Here is a 15,433-nt window from a genome sequence, read left to right as displayed (position 1 = left end):
TCGGCAGTACAGAAATACTGGAATTAATGCACAGATATTGAAAACGTAATAATGCTAAATAAGTATAATTTTTATGTGCTTTTTAATTTAGGACTATGTGGGTGATTCAGGAATTTAAGGAACTATTTGCCCAATATGAATGGCTATGGGGTTGATTCAAAGTTGCTCAAAATTGTTTTTTTTTAATTCATTCATGGGGATGTGGGCATTGCTGGCTGGACCAGCATTTATTGCCCATCCCTAACTGCCCAGAGGGCAGTTAAGAGTCAACCACATAGCTGTGGTTCTGGAGTCGCATGTAAACCAGACCAGGTACGGATGGCAGATTTTCTTCCCTGAAGGACATTGGTCAACAGTTGGGTTTTTCTTGACAATCAGCCCTGGTGTCATAGTCATTATTAGACTCTTAATTCCTGATCATTATTGAATTCAAATTCCACCATCTGCCATGGCGGGATTCAAACCCAGGTTTTCAGAATATTACCCTGGGTCTCTGGATTAATAGCCCAGTGATAATAACACTGGGCTATCACTATCCCCTTGTGAGACACAAGACTAAACTAAGTTTGGCTTGATATGCGTAGTTTTTAATTAACTGCTGAATTCCATATGCATCACTTTTTTTGAATATTGCCTTTAACTGGTGTATTCCATTGTGAAGTTGCAGCTTATATGTTCAAACTCTAACTGGAGTTGTCTTGCCACCATACACTTGATATGAAATTCTACAGTTATGGCTATTTTTTTTGAGGCTCTTGAGTAAAAATCTGTAGTTAGGTATAATGAAGTTCAGGAATGATTGCACGTTTGAATTGATAAAACGTCAAACTTCTTAATCTGGTGTATGCTTTATAGGTGGGTAGGTTGTGAGGTGGGGCCAATTTAGGAAGAAATTTAATGCAGGAGGGCAAGTGTCTTTTAAAGTGAAGGTAATTCTGACTTTGCACCACTTCTTGTCCTGTTGCAAAATCAGATCATGTCAGCCGGAGTAATTTCTCTGCTGAACTCTTTCCAGATCAGTTTTGGAACTACTGATGGATGTAAATTTTTTTGGAATTACTTGGGAAAGGCTGTGATAAACCTACTTGAATGCAGTATTTTTAAAAGACATCAGATCTCATTCCACACTGTTCTGCAGTGATCTGTCTCAAATTCAACCTCAACCAATAATTCTACATATTGGTAAATGTGTAATGTCGTTTCTTGTTAAAGATTTCTTTTCTCCCTGTCTCCTTTTCCTTGACAAAAATGGTGATCTGTGCCTGAGTGCAGTTCCACAGATAGCAACAGTCTTCTGTTATCTCATGCAAGCAGCAATTCATGTATGTACCTGCACATTTGGTGTTGGGCCTTGTTAGTCAGTAAAGGGCAAACAAGGATCAGACTTTGCGTGGCAACACATTACTCATTGATCTAATAGGAACTCGAGTTGAATGTTTTTGTGTCATTTTTAGTAATATTTGAGTGAAGGGGGCTAGTATTTACTGTTTTTTGTTTTCATGACTAAAGTGTATGGATTTTTAGTTGTATTCATTTTAAAAATTGTTAACATGTATATCCTCTTTTTCTGTATTTTCAAAAATTATGGTAAATTCCATGAATTCGTTTTATTTTTCTCCTGCACTTCTAGTTTATTTTGATTACAGTTGAATCTACCATCTTGCTGTAAACTGTTTCTGTAGTTATTTAGCATTCTGGTCTCTTGGGAGCTCTTGACTGCTTTTTTTTAAATGCAGTACCAATCAACTTCAGAATTCAGTACCAAGAGGTGTTCTCACAGCCACGGCATTATCACATGCTTATCTATTCCAGTGACAGTGCTGCATTGTAAGGGTCCCTTCAAAGGTTGAGCTGAGATATTTTGAGGAATTCTTCATTTTGTTGCTGATTGCCTAGTCTGAGTGTTCCATTCCCAGCACTAACATACCTCTCAATGATGAACTGAAAAATAGACATGTTATTTTAAACACATTTAATATTAATTAAATGTGATTTGCATTTGTTAGAACAGATAACTTGGAAACATGGAGTGTGTAAGTGCAATCGCTCTCTGACCATACATATACACACATTCTGATTCAAAATCCCATCTTAAAGTTAAATTACTGTAGTCACTTTTAAATCAGTGATCATCCACATAAGCGTGTTCTGAAACTGTAATGGGCTGCTGGTTATATAAAAGAAGATGGGAATAAAACCCATTTTTCATGTCTTTAGTCTATTTGATTTGAATATTACAATAGTATTGCAAAGTCGTGAGGTCTGGTTTAAGATAACATGTTATGGTAAATTAGAAGATTTCCATTTGAGTTACGTTGTCATTGTATTCTCTTTCATAATTGGTTGATTATTAAATGGGTTATCAAACTCCAGTAGAGATGAATAATCTTATGTACAAAAAACCCTTTGAATCTTGGTGTATTTCACCGCATTGAGGTTTAGAAGCTTTGTTAAACTAAAATTTAAGACTGGTTTTGTTCAAAAGAATTGTGTGAATAATGATTTGCGACTTGCAATTTGCTCAAACCCTCAGCAGCATACTAAATCGGATGTTAGATCGTTGTAAGCTACAACCATGATCTGATTACTCTGAACAAGTATTTATTTTATCTAATTGTTATACAACCTTCATTTGCCATGAATTTCAATTTTTCTGAGAGAAGCCACAGTATAATTTTCTATAGCACCAAACTAATCCTTTTTTTAAAAAATAAAATAAAAAGCTCTTTTCCACGTCAAGACATTTACTAAACTACATGTGTGTATTGATATCGTTATATATATTTTATATATTGGCATTGATTTTGCCATAATGAATCACAAAGTTTCTTTCTGCAGCAGTACTACGCACAAGGAGGAAATTCGGACAAGACAGAGTGGGGTTGGATGACAGACTTGATCTATGGTTCATCTAAGGTGCTTGTGGAGAAAGCTTAATTAACTTTGTATGTAAGGTAGATAGCTGCTAAACTGTCAGCTCAGAACATCGCGTATCTCCTTTTTAATACAGTTTTAAAAACTTAACAACTATAAATTTTGTAGCCAATAACATTTAAGAATTATTCATTTACAAAAGTATTTTTACTGTTTTAATAGAGGATTGTATGTTTGTAAAGTGGATAAAAGGTACACAGCTGGCCTTTGCAGTCTATGGTTTTATGATGCCAGTGGTGACCCTGATCATCTAAGTAATCAGCGGTAAAGCTGGTAGTTGCCTCTGCTGGCCCAGGTCACGAATGGTATGAAAGTTATGCCTGGCAAGTGTGCATTTTGTACTTGTCTGATTTTTAAAAAATATAACTTTCAGGTGCTATTTTGTGGCTGTAAACTTGTCTAGCATTTTTATATTTCAAATGAACCTATTTCACCAGCAAGTCTCTACCTTTTAACACAGCATATCTAGTGTAGGATATGAACAGTTCATACAACCCACAACCTTTACATTGTGATGCTCTTAATTCAGAATCCCATGATCCTTGTCACAAATGAACTAATAATGTACCTTCAATTACCATTACCTCATGTTTCTATTATTTGGCTCAAAATCATCTGTTAGTCACTGTTGGAAGAACAATACTTTTAATTATACTAAGCCATTCCCTACTACAGTTCAAACAGAAGTTACTACATTTTTGAAATTGCCATTACATCAGAGTGATGACACTGTCATGTTGGTTTGGTTCATAAGTGGCATAAAAATCCTAAACTGCAATAATTGGAGATGTGGCCTGCTTGCACTATTGCTCTAAGTTAAGTTAGAAGCATTGTGGGGATATGGAATTACCCCTCCCCACCCCCTGATTGATTGTATCATAGCCCAACAGGTTAGAGTTGTGCTGTAAGTTGTCAGTTCTTTTGAGAGCCATAGCCTAACCCTACCATCAGTGAGTAAGTGCATACAAATGATGCATGTGCTGGACACTTATCCAGCATACCGGACTTATTGAGGTTAGTGCTGAGCATTAATGGTATTTTCAAGAAAGCAACAGCTCCTGCTGACTAGCAAGATACGTCTTTTTGGTGGAGGGTAGCTTTATATGTTTATATTTTAGCAGTTTTGTGTTGCAGCCATTAATATATTTTCCTTGTCTGTAATGTAGGACAGTTACAGTTACACACGTTCCACAGCAGCAACGCCGAGTTACGATAAACAGTACTATCAACAACCTGTCTCAGCTGCTGCTCAACCTCAGCACACAGCCACAGATTCTTACTACCAGACAAGTGAGTGAAGTATTTTCTGAATTTGTTTATGCTGAGGGTTGAATAATAGATCAGAACTTAGCCAACTAAACCAACAGGAAGCTAAATCAGGGAGTAGGTGGCCCAGGAAGTCTGGCAAGATACCATTTTCAGTTCTGGCCTGGCTGAGATAGCTGATCACAGCAGGAAGGTAATAGAGACTCCAAAATGACCTAATTCCTCCAAAACCTGGGAGGCAGCCAATGTTTTGATTCTGATCACAAAACATTGACTCCTGGTGTTCACAGTATTTTTGGATGAGAATAAGATTTAAACTTGGACACAATCCGAGCCTGTGAATGTTGCTTCCTTCACGCAATGCAAATAATAACTACTGTAAGGAGGTATTGAGATATGACTCCACATTACACATTTAAGAACTGTGACTTGGGAAGGTAAGCCCAAAAAAGTTGGGATTTGATTTTTCTGAATTTTGTATTTGATATGAAAAAGCCATGCAGATGTCAGATCCGCTAATGACTGAGTCAGTGTATGTGGAAGGTAAGCAAACTAAAATGTGCAAAACTACATCTGTTTTCTATTTTATAAAATTGAAACCTGTAACTTCTGAATTGGCAGTTGACATTTTTAAAAGGTCAAGAATTGCTATGGTAATTGCTGATATTGGCTTTCTGAACCAGAGCACTTGAAATGTCGTGCTAAAAATATTATAATACTTCAAACAAAAAAATTTTACAGAGCCACAAGACAGAATAAAAGTAATAATAAATAAGTGATTAGGTTTTGTAGCCTTCAAAGCGGGATGGGAGATATTTAGCAGAGGAGAAAGGAAGAAAAGCCTTCACTGATGCTTAGTAGCAACAGTGTGTACCAGCTCCAAAATGCCCTGCAGAGATTCATCACAATTCACCTTCCAAAGCCATGGTCACTATATCGAAGGACCAAGGCATCACAAATAGTGGAATGCCACCACCTGAGCATTATTGCTGACCTAGACTGCAATCTGCATTCCATGAAAGAATTTTTGATAATGGACGGTTTAATTTCTCTTGGAAACAGCATTCTTTCTAACTAAAATGAGCAGCATTTTGGAAGATTTATGTACTACTGGTCACACTTCAGACATTGAAATTTAGAACAGATACCAAAACCTTTCTAAAAAGCCAGTTTAACCTGCATCCTGAATTTATTCATGATTTCTAAGTTCAGACATCCATTTAGAATCCAATACAAATCTTTATAAATTCAATAAATTTTTAAATTGTGAAAAATGAATATTTGTGAATGAGCAAAAGAATTTAGGTGTCATGACCACAGATCACTAAAAACCAATGTTCCTCCTTTTCAAGTTTTTTTTTGCTGGAATTCCAGTTTTGGCTCACCAGAATGTTAACTTGGCTTAAAGGATTTAAATCAGTAGTGGTTACATTCGCTTCTCTTTATTGCTTTTGAGTTTAGAGGGTTGAGGGAGTTGATTTATTCAAAACAATAATGGGATTTTATACTGTGGATATTTTAGTGGTGGGCAAATCCAGGATAAAATGACAATTTTAAAATGAGAGTAGGCTACTTAAGAATGAAACAGTGTATTCTTCCCTAGCAGTTTTTTAGATTTGAAACTTTCTTTCTCTTAGAAAGTTATGCCAATTAGAACTTTATAGACTGAGATTGCTGGATTTTTATATAAGATGTCAAGGGATATGGATCACAAGCATTTGACCTAATTGAGGGGTGGAACAGACTATTCCTTTGTGTCTAAGAAACTACTGTTTCCTTGAGTAGCCTACTAAGATCTCTGGCTTTAAAAGGATAAGCCAGCCACCAGTTGTACACACTATTCTCAAGCCTCTACTGTACTCTGTAACCCAACTGGAAATCTAGAATGGAATGTCCTTTTAAAATGTAGGAAAAATAGATGCTATTGAAGATGAACAATTGATATCCTTATTCAAAGATGTAAAAGTTTTTACACATTCAAGTTTTGTTTTGATAGAAATTGAGGAAGACAAATAAGTAGGTATGTAAATTGCTGAAAATACTCAGTTGTCCAGCAGCATTTGATGAAAGGTGAACAATATGAAATGTTGAATCTGTTTCTCTCCACAGTTGCTGCCTGACCTGAGTATTTCCAGCAGTTTTTGTCTTTATTTCAGATTTTCAGCAGCCACAGTGTTTGCTTTTGAATGTGCAATCATGTCTGGTTTGGGGCTAAGAAATTGTTTCGATTCAAGCAAGCCTTTTCAGGTAAAAGAATGTCAAAGCTGGAATTAGAACTGCAGTATTATGTAGTCGTAGTCAAATTGCACAAAGACAGATTACGTTTTGCTTTTTTTGTTGTTTTTCAGTAGCTCCTAAAACCAGTTTCAGCCAGTCTGGAACACCATATACGCAGTCTCAACAGTCAAGACAAGTTACTGCAATAAAACCTGTATCCACTCCAATCCCGGTTACAACCAGCTTTACAGTGTATCCGGTGGTAACAACAGTACAACCAACTGCACAACCTACTGCAGCAGTAGCCACAGCTGCTGTATCGTATACACAGACACCCACGTACAATACAACACCAGTCAGTTATTCAGGTAAGTAATCCTACATTTTTGACTTGTACTTTATTGTTTTGGTATTGTAATTGACCTGCCTCTGAAGCTGAGAATTTTTCACCAAATTCCATATGCCACTTTTACATGGCTAGGTTTTCATATTTTTCACTTGACTTTATATCCATTAGCTCTTTACATGCTATTCTTTAAGTGTGTTATTTCTTTGGTTTTTCTCTTTATTCCTGTTTTGGCTTCTGTTATCATCAAAACTTGTGTCTCCTCACTCTTGCACTATCACGGAATTGTTTCGGCGCAGAAGGAAGCCAGTCCTTGGCTCTAGCTAACTGAACCTGTGCAGGCGCAATCTCCTGCCTTTTCCACATCCTGAAATAACATTTCTGTCCAAATAATCATCCAGTTCCATCCTGAAATGTCTCAGTTTGAATCTGCCTCCATCGCATTTCCAGGCAGAAGATTCCATATGCCAAATACTCAGTGTGAAACCGTTCTTTCTCATATCACTCTTGCTTCTTTTCCACATCTCTTTAAATCTGTTCTCCCTCTTGTTCTTTTTGCTTTTGCCAGTGGGAACAGCTTCATCCTATTTCTCTATCCAGCCTGCTCACTATTTTGAAGACTTCTGTTATGTATCCTCTCAGCCTTCCTCTTTCCAAAGAGAACAATTCCAGTTTCTTTGTCCAACCTCCTGACTGACGATTTTAGTTCCTGGAACCATTCTTTTGAATCATTTCTGCACACTCTGCAATGCATTCACATCTTTCCTATAGTGTAGCGCCCACAACTGTACACCGATATTCCAGCTGAAATCTAGCAAGTGTCTTATACAAATTCATCACCACTTCCTTGCTGTTGTACTCTTTCCACTTGTAATAAAGCTGAGAGTACACGATGCTTTATTAATTGCTATCTCCATCTGACCTGCCACCTTTAATGATGTGTACACAAATACAAATAGGTCCCTCTAATCCTGCATCCTCTTGAGAATTGCACCCCCTGTGTTATAAGCTAACTGTATGTACAATTGTTATGTTGCTTTCACATGGGTCGTAGGATAGTGTCCAAAGGACTCTTAAGAGGCAAGCTTTTCCCAGTACGTTGGTGGTGTTACATCTTCTGCATTCTCTCTGAAGGTTCATTAATGTGAAGTAGCATAGTACCACGCACCAGTTTTTGTATGATTTTAGTTTGAATTTACTGTATCCTCCCAATTTGCCAGCTTCCATTTCATGTCTAGACTATAAAGTAATGTTTTGTGAGGAGTCAAAATTAACTAACAGCAGCATTATTGCAACGTTAAAAGTGTTATCGAGTTATTCAATGCCATTAAAACATGGTATCCAGTATACACATTTTGAAGTGTTTCTTTATGCTAGGGTCAAATTACTCTGGATATGAAGCTGCTGTGTACTCTGCTGCTACTTCATACTATCAACAACCACAGAAGCCCTCAGCCACTACTTGGACCAGCACTGGGACTGGAACAGGAACCAGTACCAATACAGGAAGCACTTTCATCAAAAAAACAACTTTCCAGAACAAACAGCAAAAACCGAAGCCACCGCCTAAACAACCTCAACTACACTATTGTGATGTCTGTAAAATTAGCTGTGCTGGCCCGCAGGTAACTGATTCAGATGAAGGTCTGTTCTCTACACAACTGTGCTTTTATATGCCAAGAAAGAGTTGTCAAACTGTGATGGAAAGTTTAGGATTTCTAAGAACTACAGGCCTGACTTTCTTGTCAAAGATTTATGTATTTGTATTTTAACATTGTTTTTAAAATAATGCTGTTCCTTTGCTGAATACTGTTTTGCTATCATGTACGAGCATGTAAAGTAGGAGCAGAAATAGAACGTTCAGCCTGCTCTTGATCCTTGCTTCCCTCAGCTGACAAGAATCTATCTGCCCCATCTTGGAAATATTTAATGATCTTATGCCCCAACACCTCTAAGGCACAAGTTCCAAGATGCACAAACTTCTGAGAGAAATAAATTGCTATCTCTGATTTCAAAGTGCAGCCTCTTTTTCAAAAAAAAGAAAAGTGCCTCCTCATTCTAGACTGATCCACAAAAGGGAACATCCTTCCCATGATGTCTTGTCAAGATTTTTTCAATTAAGTAAACTACAGTAGAAATAAGCCTTGCCTATCCACCCTATCCTTATGAGATAACATTTATTCCAGGTATTAATCTAGTAAATCTCACCCAAACCACTTCAGAAGCAGTTGCATCCTTCCTTAAATAAGGAGATCAAAGTTGCATTTAAGATGTGTTCTCACCAATGTCCTACATAACTGAGCGTGGCAAACCATTAATTGATTTTCATGCTGTACCTACATGCTAACCTTTTGTGCCTCTTGATCCAGAATACCGAAGTTGTTCTGCACTTCAGAATTCTGCAGTCGTTCTCTGTTTAATAAACATACAGCATGGAAACAGACCCTTCATCTCAACCAGTCCAGACTGACCATGTTCCCAAACTAAACTAGTCCTGTCTGTCTGCACTTGGCCCATATCCCTCTAAACCTTTCCCATTCATGAACTTATCTAAACATCTCTTAGATGTAACTGTATCTGCATCACCACTTTCTCTGACAGTTCACTGCACACATGAACCGCACTTTTTTATAAAAAGTTGCCCCTGGTGTCCTTTAAGTCTTTTTTTTTCCTCTTGCCTTAAAAATATGCCCCCTAGTTTTGAACTGCCTTACCCTAGGGAAAAGACCTTTTGCTATTCACCTTACCTAGGCCTCCCATGATTTTATAAACCTCTAAGGTCACTCCTGAACCGTCTGTGTTGCAGTGAATAAAGTCCCAGCGTTCCCAGGCTGTTTATGTATCTCAGGATAAGATTTACTTTTTTTAATTCTTCATACCAAAATGAACAATTCTGCATTTTCCTGTATTACACTCCATCTACCAGATTTTTTTGCTATTCATACAACCTATCTATATCTATTTGCAATTTTGGCTTTCCTATCCATTTTGGATTAATCTTCAAATTTTAGCAACCATGAATTTTGAAAAGGTGAGGCCCCAGAGCAGACTCCTGCAAGACTTCCACTCACTGCATCCTGCCTGTCTGTTTTGCATAAAAGATTTTATGTAAAACACATCATTTCAGTGCATGTTAGATTTTGCATATAGGAAATTCATTGCGTAAGTCCATACCAAGATCTGCTAGTATACGAAAGAGAAATGTCATCTCATGCTTATGCCACACCCAGTTCTCCTATTGTGAAAATGCTCACTCATGTTGGCACTGAATATGGTTACCTTTTGTACCAAGATCAGGTACTCTTGTCTGACATTCATCCATGTAGGAGCAGCTAAATTCTGATGATGGAGCGGAGACTGAGCTACTTTCATACTCCTGCATTATCTCTTCCCTGGTGCTAAAAAAATAACCAAGGGAGCCCAACCTGTATTGTGCCTCATTTGAGAATTCTTCAGTGTGTGCCAGCATAGATCTTTTTACCAGCACGGTCCATATAGCTGAATACGACAGAGATTTTCCTCATCATTGGGATTTAGGTACTGCTGGAAAGACAGATATTTAATGTCTAATCAAAGTTGCCTTGGGAAAGGGCATTCCTCTGGACCCATTACAAACAATGTGTTAAAGGTAAATCCATAATGTTGTTCGGTAGGATGTTCCAGAATATTGATCTGACAGGATGTCAAAATCAGAATTGTCAAAGAATGAGAGGAAACGTGGAGGTGGTGTTCTCGTTCACCTATTGCTATGGCTTTCTGGGGTTGTAGTCATGGGCTTGGTATGTGCTTTTTGTTTTCACTTGTGGGATGAGGGCATCACTGACTGGGCCACCCTCTATTGTCCATCCCTAGTTGCCCTTGAGAAGGTGGTGAACTGCCGCCTTGAACCGCTGCAGTCCGTTTGATGTAGGCACACCCACAATGCCATTAAGAATGGAGTTCGAGGATTTTGACCTAGCAACACTGAAGGAACAATGTTATATTTCCAAGTCAGGATGGTGAGTGGCTTTGAAGGGAACTTGCAAGTGTTTGTGTTCCCTATATTTGCTGCCCTGTCCATCGAGATATTAGGGATCACGGATTTGGAAGCTGCTGTTTAAGGAGCCTTGGTGAATTTCTGCAGTGCATCTTGTAGATGGTACTCGCTGCTTCTTCTAAGCTTTGGTGGTGGAGGGTGAATGATTGTGGACCTGGTGCCAGTCAGTGGGCTGCTGTGTCCTGGATGTTGTCGAAAGTCTTGTGTTGTAGCTGCATTCATCCAGGCAGCCAGTAAATATTCCAGCACAACACTTTTTGTGAGTCAAGTGTTGTATTACTTGCTGCAGGACTCCTGGGTCTGATGTTCTGTTGTAACTGCAATGTTTACAATGGAAGTCCATTTCAGTTTTGGTTCGATAGCCATCTCCAGGACAGCGATTACTAAGAACAGTTTGAATTGATGCAGTGCATCTTTATAGATAACACTGTGGCCATGTGTGCCCTTCGTGAAGGGAAATGCTGTACCTGCTGAATCCCTTTGAATCTTTTGAGATGGGTAATGTTTTTTCATTTAACAGCTTATGGCCTTTCCAGTACCAATAACTATCTTACTGCCACCTAAACATTAAACTTTTGAGCTCAATGTTTAATAATTAATACTTAATTAAGTGTATGTAAAGCTTCACCCAGAGGAAAAAGGATTATTTGTTACATGGGCACAAAATTCATAAAGATTTTAAATTTAAAAGCTAGCTAATGAGTCAGTTTGTGCAAAGCTGATTCCATTAGGAATTGAAAGGTTACGAACTAAACTTTTGCACAGGGAAATTTGACAGTTATTGGTGCATCATGTCACTGTATGAAGAAATACATTTGCATACACAGTCTTGTTCATTTCTAACTCCAGTTTAATGTTTAACTTTCTTCCTGTCAACCACCTCCAAAGACTTATAGGGAACATTTGGAAGGCCAAAAGCACAAGAAGAAAGAAGCAGCTTTAAAAGGTGGAAGTCAGACTACCAGTGGACCACGTGGTGCCCAGGGCCAACTACGGTGTGAGCTGTGTGATGTATCATGCACAGGTGCAGATGCCTATGCTGCACATATCCGAGGTGCCAAACACCAAAAGGTACATACCAAAATACTATGCGTAATGCAAATGTTGTAAGTGTATAACATGTATGTTAACATTTAAAAGGATGTTACTGTTTCTGGAAAGAGTTTTGACAGATTAGAAGACCATGTTTGTTGACCAGTTTTTTTCTCATGTTAGTAAGCCTTCTATTTAATTCCAGTATTTTCCCTTTTCCCTCCTGAGCAATAAAATGAGTTGTAAATAATCATTGCATTACCAGTCATGCACTTGACTAAATGGTAGGCTCATGTAATATGACTTGATGACTGGTAAGTAGGTGCTAGGTATACAGCTGACAAGGATCGTCTGAGGTTGCCATCCTCCGAAAAGAACAGAGAGCCTAGTCAGGAATCCATTGTCAGATATAAGCCCTGGATTCATTGTTCTCAATGTCTCATTCAAGGTAGTGGTGCTGAGTAGTGTGTTGAGGGTTTGTTTTAGGGATGTTCCCTGAAGCCGTGGTCTAATTGAATGGCAGCACAAGCTGAGAAGTTTTCCCAAATCTTCCTGTTCCTTATATTCTGAAAACACAAGTGGGGAACACAGCCTTGTTACCAGCAAGGTTTGTTTTTTTCTGGTGCACATCAACAGAAATAATGTGCTCATAAATGTAAAGCACAGCATTTAAAGTTTGAAGACCCATTTCTGAACATACACTCAGCTTTCTGCTGTGAATTATGACAATTGTGAAGTTTCTGCTCAATTATGTGGTCCACCCTAGCATCATCATTGTGAATATTTGCTGTTTACTTAGATGCCTAGTCACATCCGGTGACACTGATACCTAAGATTGTTGATTCAGAAGTTTGAAGGTTCTGGTCTCCTAGGGTCCTTCAACTATATACACGGTAACAGGCTCTTCGGTCCAACTTGTCCACATTGACCAGACATCCCAATCTGACCTAATCCCATTTGCCAGCATTTGGCCCATATCCCTCTTAAAATCTTCCTATTCATAAATTCATCCAGATGCCTTTTGAATGTTGTAATTGTACTCGCCTCCAACCCTTCCCCTAGCTGCTTGTTTCATGCATGCGTCACCCTCCGCGTGAAAATATTACCCCTCAGGACCTTGTTAAATCATCTTCCTTCTCTCCTTAAATGTATGCCGTCTAAATTTGGACTCCCCATCCTTGCCTATTCACTCTATCGATGCCCATTTTGATTTTTTTAGACCACTATAAGGTCAACTCTTGACCTCTGACGCTGCAAGGAAAAACGCCCCAGCCTATTCAGCCTCTGCCATGACTCAAACTCTCCAGGCCCAGAAAAATCCTTGTAAATGTTTTCTGCACCATCTCAAGTTAACAACATCCTTCCTGTAGAAGGGCAGCCAGAATTGTACGCAGTATTCTAAAAGTGACCTCGCCAATGTCTGGTATAGCCACAAAATGACATCCTAACTCATACACTTAATGTTCTGACCAATGGAAAAGTCAAGACTGCTAATCACCACCTTTGCCACCCTGTCTTCCTGTGACTCCACTTTCAAGGAACTATGCACCTGTATCCTTAGGTTTTTTTGTTCAGTAGCACTCCCCAGGGCCTTACCATTAACTATAGAAGCTCTGCCTTGCTCTGCGTTTACAAAATACAACATCTCTCATTTGTCTAAATTAAACTCTTATCTGTCACTCCTCAGCCATTGGCTGTTGTACTCAAGACAATCTTTTTCACCGTCCACTGCAGCACCAGTTTTGGTGTCATGTGCAAACTTACTAACATGCCTCTTGTATAAATGATTCCCAAACAAATTTCAACAACAAAAAGCAGTGGACCCAGTACCGATCACTGTGGCACTCCACTGGCCTTCAGTCTGGAAATCAACTGTCTGTCTCCTACCTTCAAGCCAATTTTGTATCCAGTTGGCGAGTTCCCCCGAATCCCACATGATCTAACCTTATTAACCAGTCTACCATGCAGAATCTTGTCAAGTGCTTAGCTGAAGTCTGTATAGATAATGTATACCTTCATCAGTACTTTCATCAATCATCGTCGTTACCTCCTCAAAAAAAATCAAGTTAGTGAGACATGATTTACCATGTGCAAAGCCATGTTGTCTATCCTTAATCAGTCCTTGCCTTTCCAAATGCATGAAAATCCTGTCCCTCCAAATTCCCTCGCTTTTCCTTACCAACTTCCTGAAATAATAGTGCCACGTTAGCCAACCTCCAGCCCTCTGGCACCTCACCCATGGCTGTTAATGATACAAATATCTCATCAAGGGGCCCAGCAATCTCTTCCCTAGCTTCCCACCAAGTTCTGGGGAATACCTGTTCAGGTCCCTGGCATTTATCTACTTTTAAGTGTTTTTAAGACCTCTAGCGCCACCTCTTCTGCAATATGGACTCTTTTCAAGGTATCAGTGTTTATTTTCCAAAGTTCTCTAGCTTCCATGTCCTTCTCCACGGTAAATACTGATGCAAAATATTCATTGTGGCTCATCTATCTCTTGTGGTTTCACACATAGATGGCCACACTGACCTTTTGAGGGGTGCTAATCTTTCCTTAGATACTCTTTTCCCCTTTAATGGACTTTTATAGAATCTCTTTGCATACTCCTTAACTCTATTTGTCAAAGCTATCTCACGGCCCTGTTTGCCCTCCTGATTTCCCTCCTACGTATATTCCTGTTGCCCTTATACTCCTCTAGAGGTTCACTTAGTCCTAGGAGTCTTCACCTTACCTGTCTCCTTTTTCTTGACGGGAGCTTCAATTCCTCTTGTTGTCCAGGATTCCTGACACTACCAGCCTTGTCATTCACACTAACAGGAGTATGCTGTTTTTGAACTCTCGTTATCTCCTTCTTAAAAGCCTTCCACTTCCCAGTCCTCCCTTTGCTTACCAATAGCTGCCTCCGGTCAACTTTTGAAAGTTCCCGTCTAGTACCATCTCAATTGACCTTACTCCGATTCAGAGCTTTAATGTTTTGATCAGTTGTGTCACTTGCTGGGCTGTATTCCCCAACAGAAAATCAAGCATTGCTCCATCTCAAGTAGATTTAAAAATAAAAGTTTCCTTGCACACACTTAACAAATTCCTTCCCAGCCAAATCCTTTACACTGTGACAGTCCCAGTGTATGTTTGGAAAGTTAAAATCTATTAATACATCCCTATTATATTTCATGTGCATCTGAGATATACTTAGGTAATTCCTTCCCAATTCCAACCGTATGACTTCACTCAATGATCTCCCAGGAATACCCTCCTTTAATGTCTGTAATGTTACCTCTAACCAGAAAAAAGCCACCCTGTCTCCTCTTTTGCATCCCTTTAAATCCACCTTACAGGAGTACATAATTTAGGCTCAGTTGCAGTTCTAAGACTGTACCATATGGACCAAAACTTTTGAGAATGAGGTATTACACCGATGTGCTATCTGCTTTCTCACTTGGGAAGTTCTCAGGGGCTATTCAAATAAGGGCAGAATTTTTTTCCAATGGTTAACTAATATTGAAATAAGTTGAGTTTTTTACATAATCATATACGTTATTATGTATTAACTGTTTTTGGATCATGTCGTGAATTACAGTTTTTGAGAAGACTTGTAGCTCGGA

At 38.8% G+C, this 15,433-nt stretch overlaps 1 protein-coding gene across 8 annotated transcripts in view; it reads left to right on the top strand.

Annotated features, from left to right (window-relative positions):
- Positions 1-15,433, top strand: part of LOC125465891 (zinc finger RNA-binding protein-like) — a 71,306-nt gene that overhangs the window by 23,036 nt on the left and 32,837 nt on the right. For 2 of the 8 annotated variants that reach the window (XM_048559847.2, XM_048559851.2), the window contains exons 4-8: positions 2,839-2,916; positions 4,101-4,224; positions 6,549-6,785; positions 8,141-8,388; positions 11,688-11,870. In XM_048559847.2, coding sequence (XP_048415804.1) covers positions 2,839-2,916; positions 4,101-4,224; positions 6,549-6,785; positions 8,141-8,388; positions 11,688-11,870 — 870 coding nt within the window. Of the gene's footprint in view, positions 1-2,838; positions 2,917-4,100; positions 4,225-6,353; positions 6,448-6,548; positions 6,786-8,140; positions 8,389-11,687; positions 11,871-15,433 lie in introns of those variants that run through there. The other 6 variants (XM_048559849.2, XM_048559850.2, XM_048559853.2 and 3 more) reach the window with 6 other exon arrangements.

Source organism: Stegostoma tigrinum, chromosome 30 (genome assembly GCF_030684315.1).
Source record: "Stegostoma tigrinum isolate sSteTig4 chromosome 30, sSteTig4.hap1, whole genome shotgun sequence".
NCBI classification, from domain to species: Eukaryota; Metazoa; Chordata; class Chondrichthyes; order Orectolobiformes; family Stegostomatidae; genus Stegostoma; species Stegostoma tigrinum.
The sequence above is the reverse complement of the archived record's forward strand: the minus strand, read 5'-3'. Positions and strand labels throughout refer to the sequence as shown.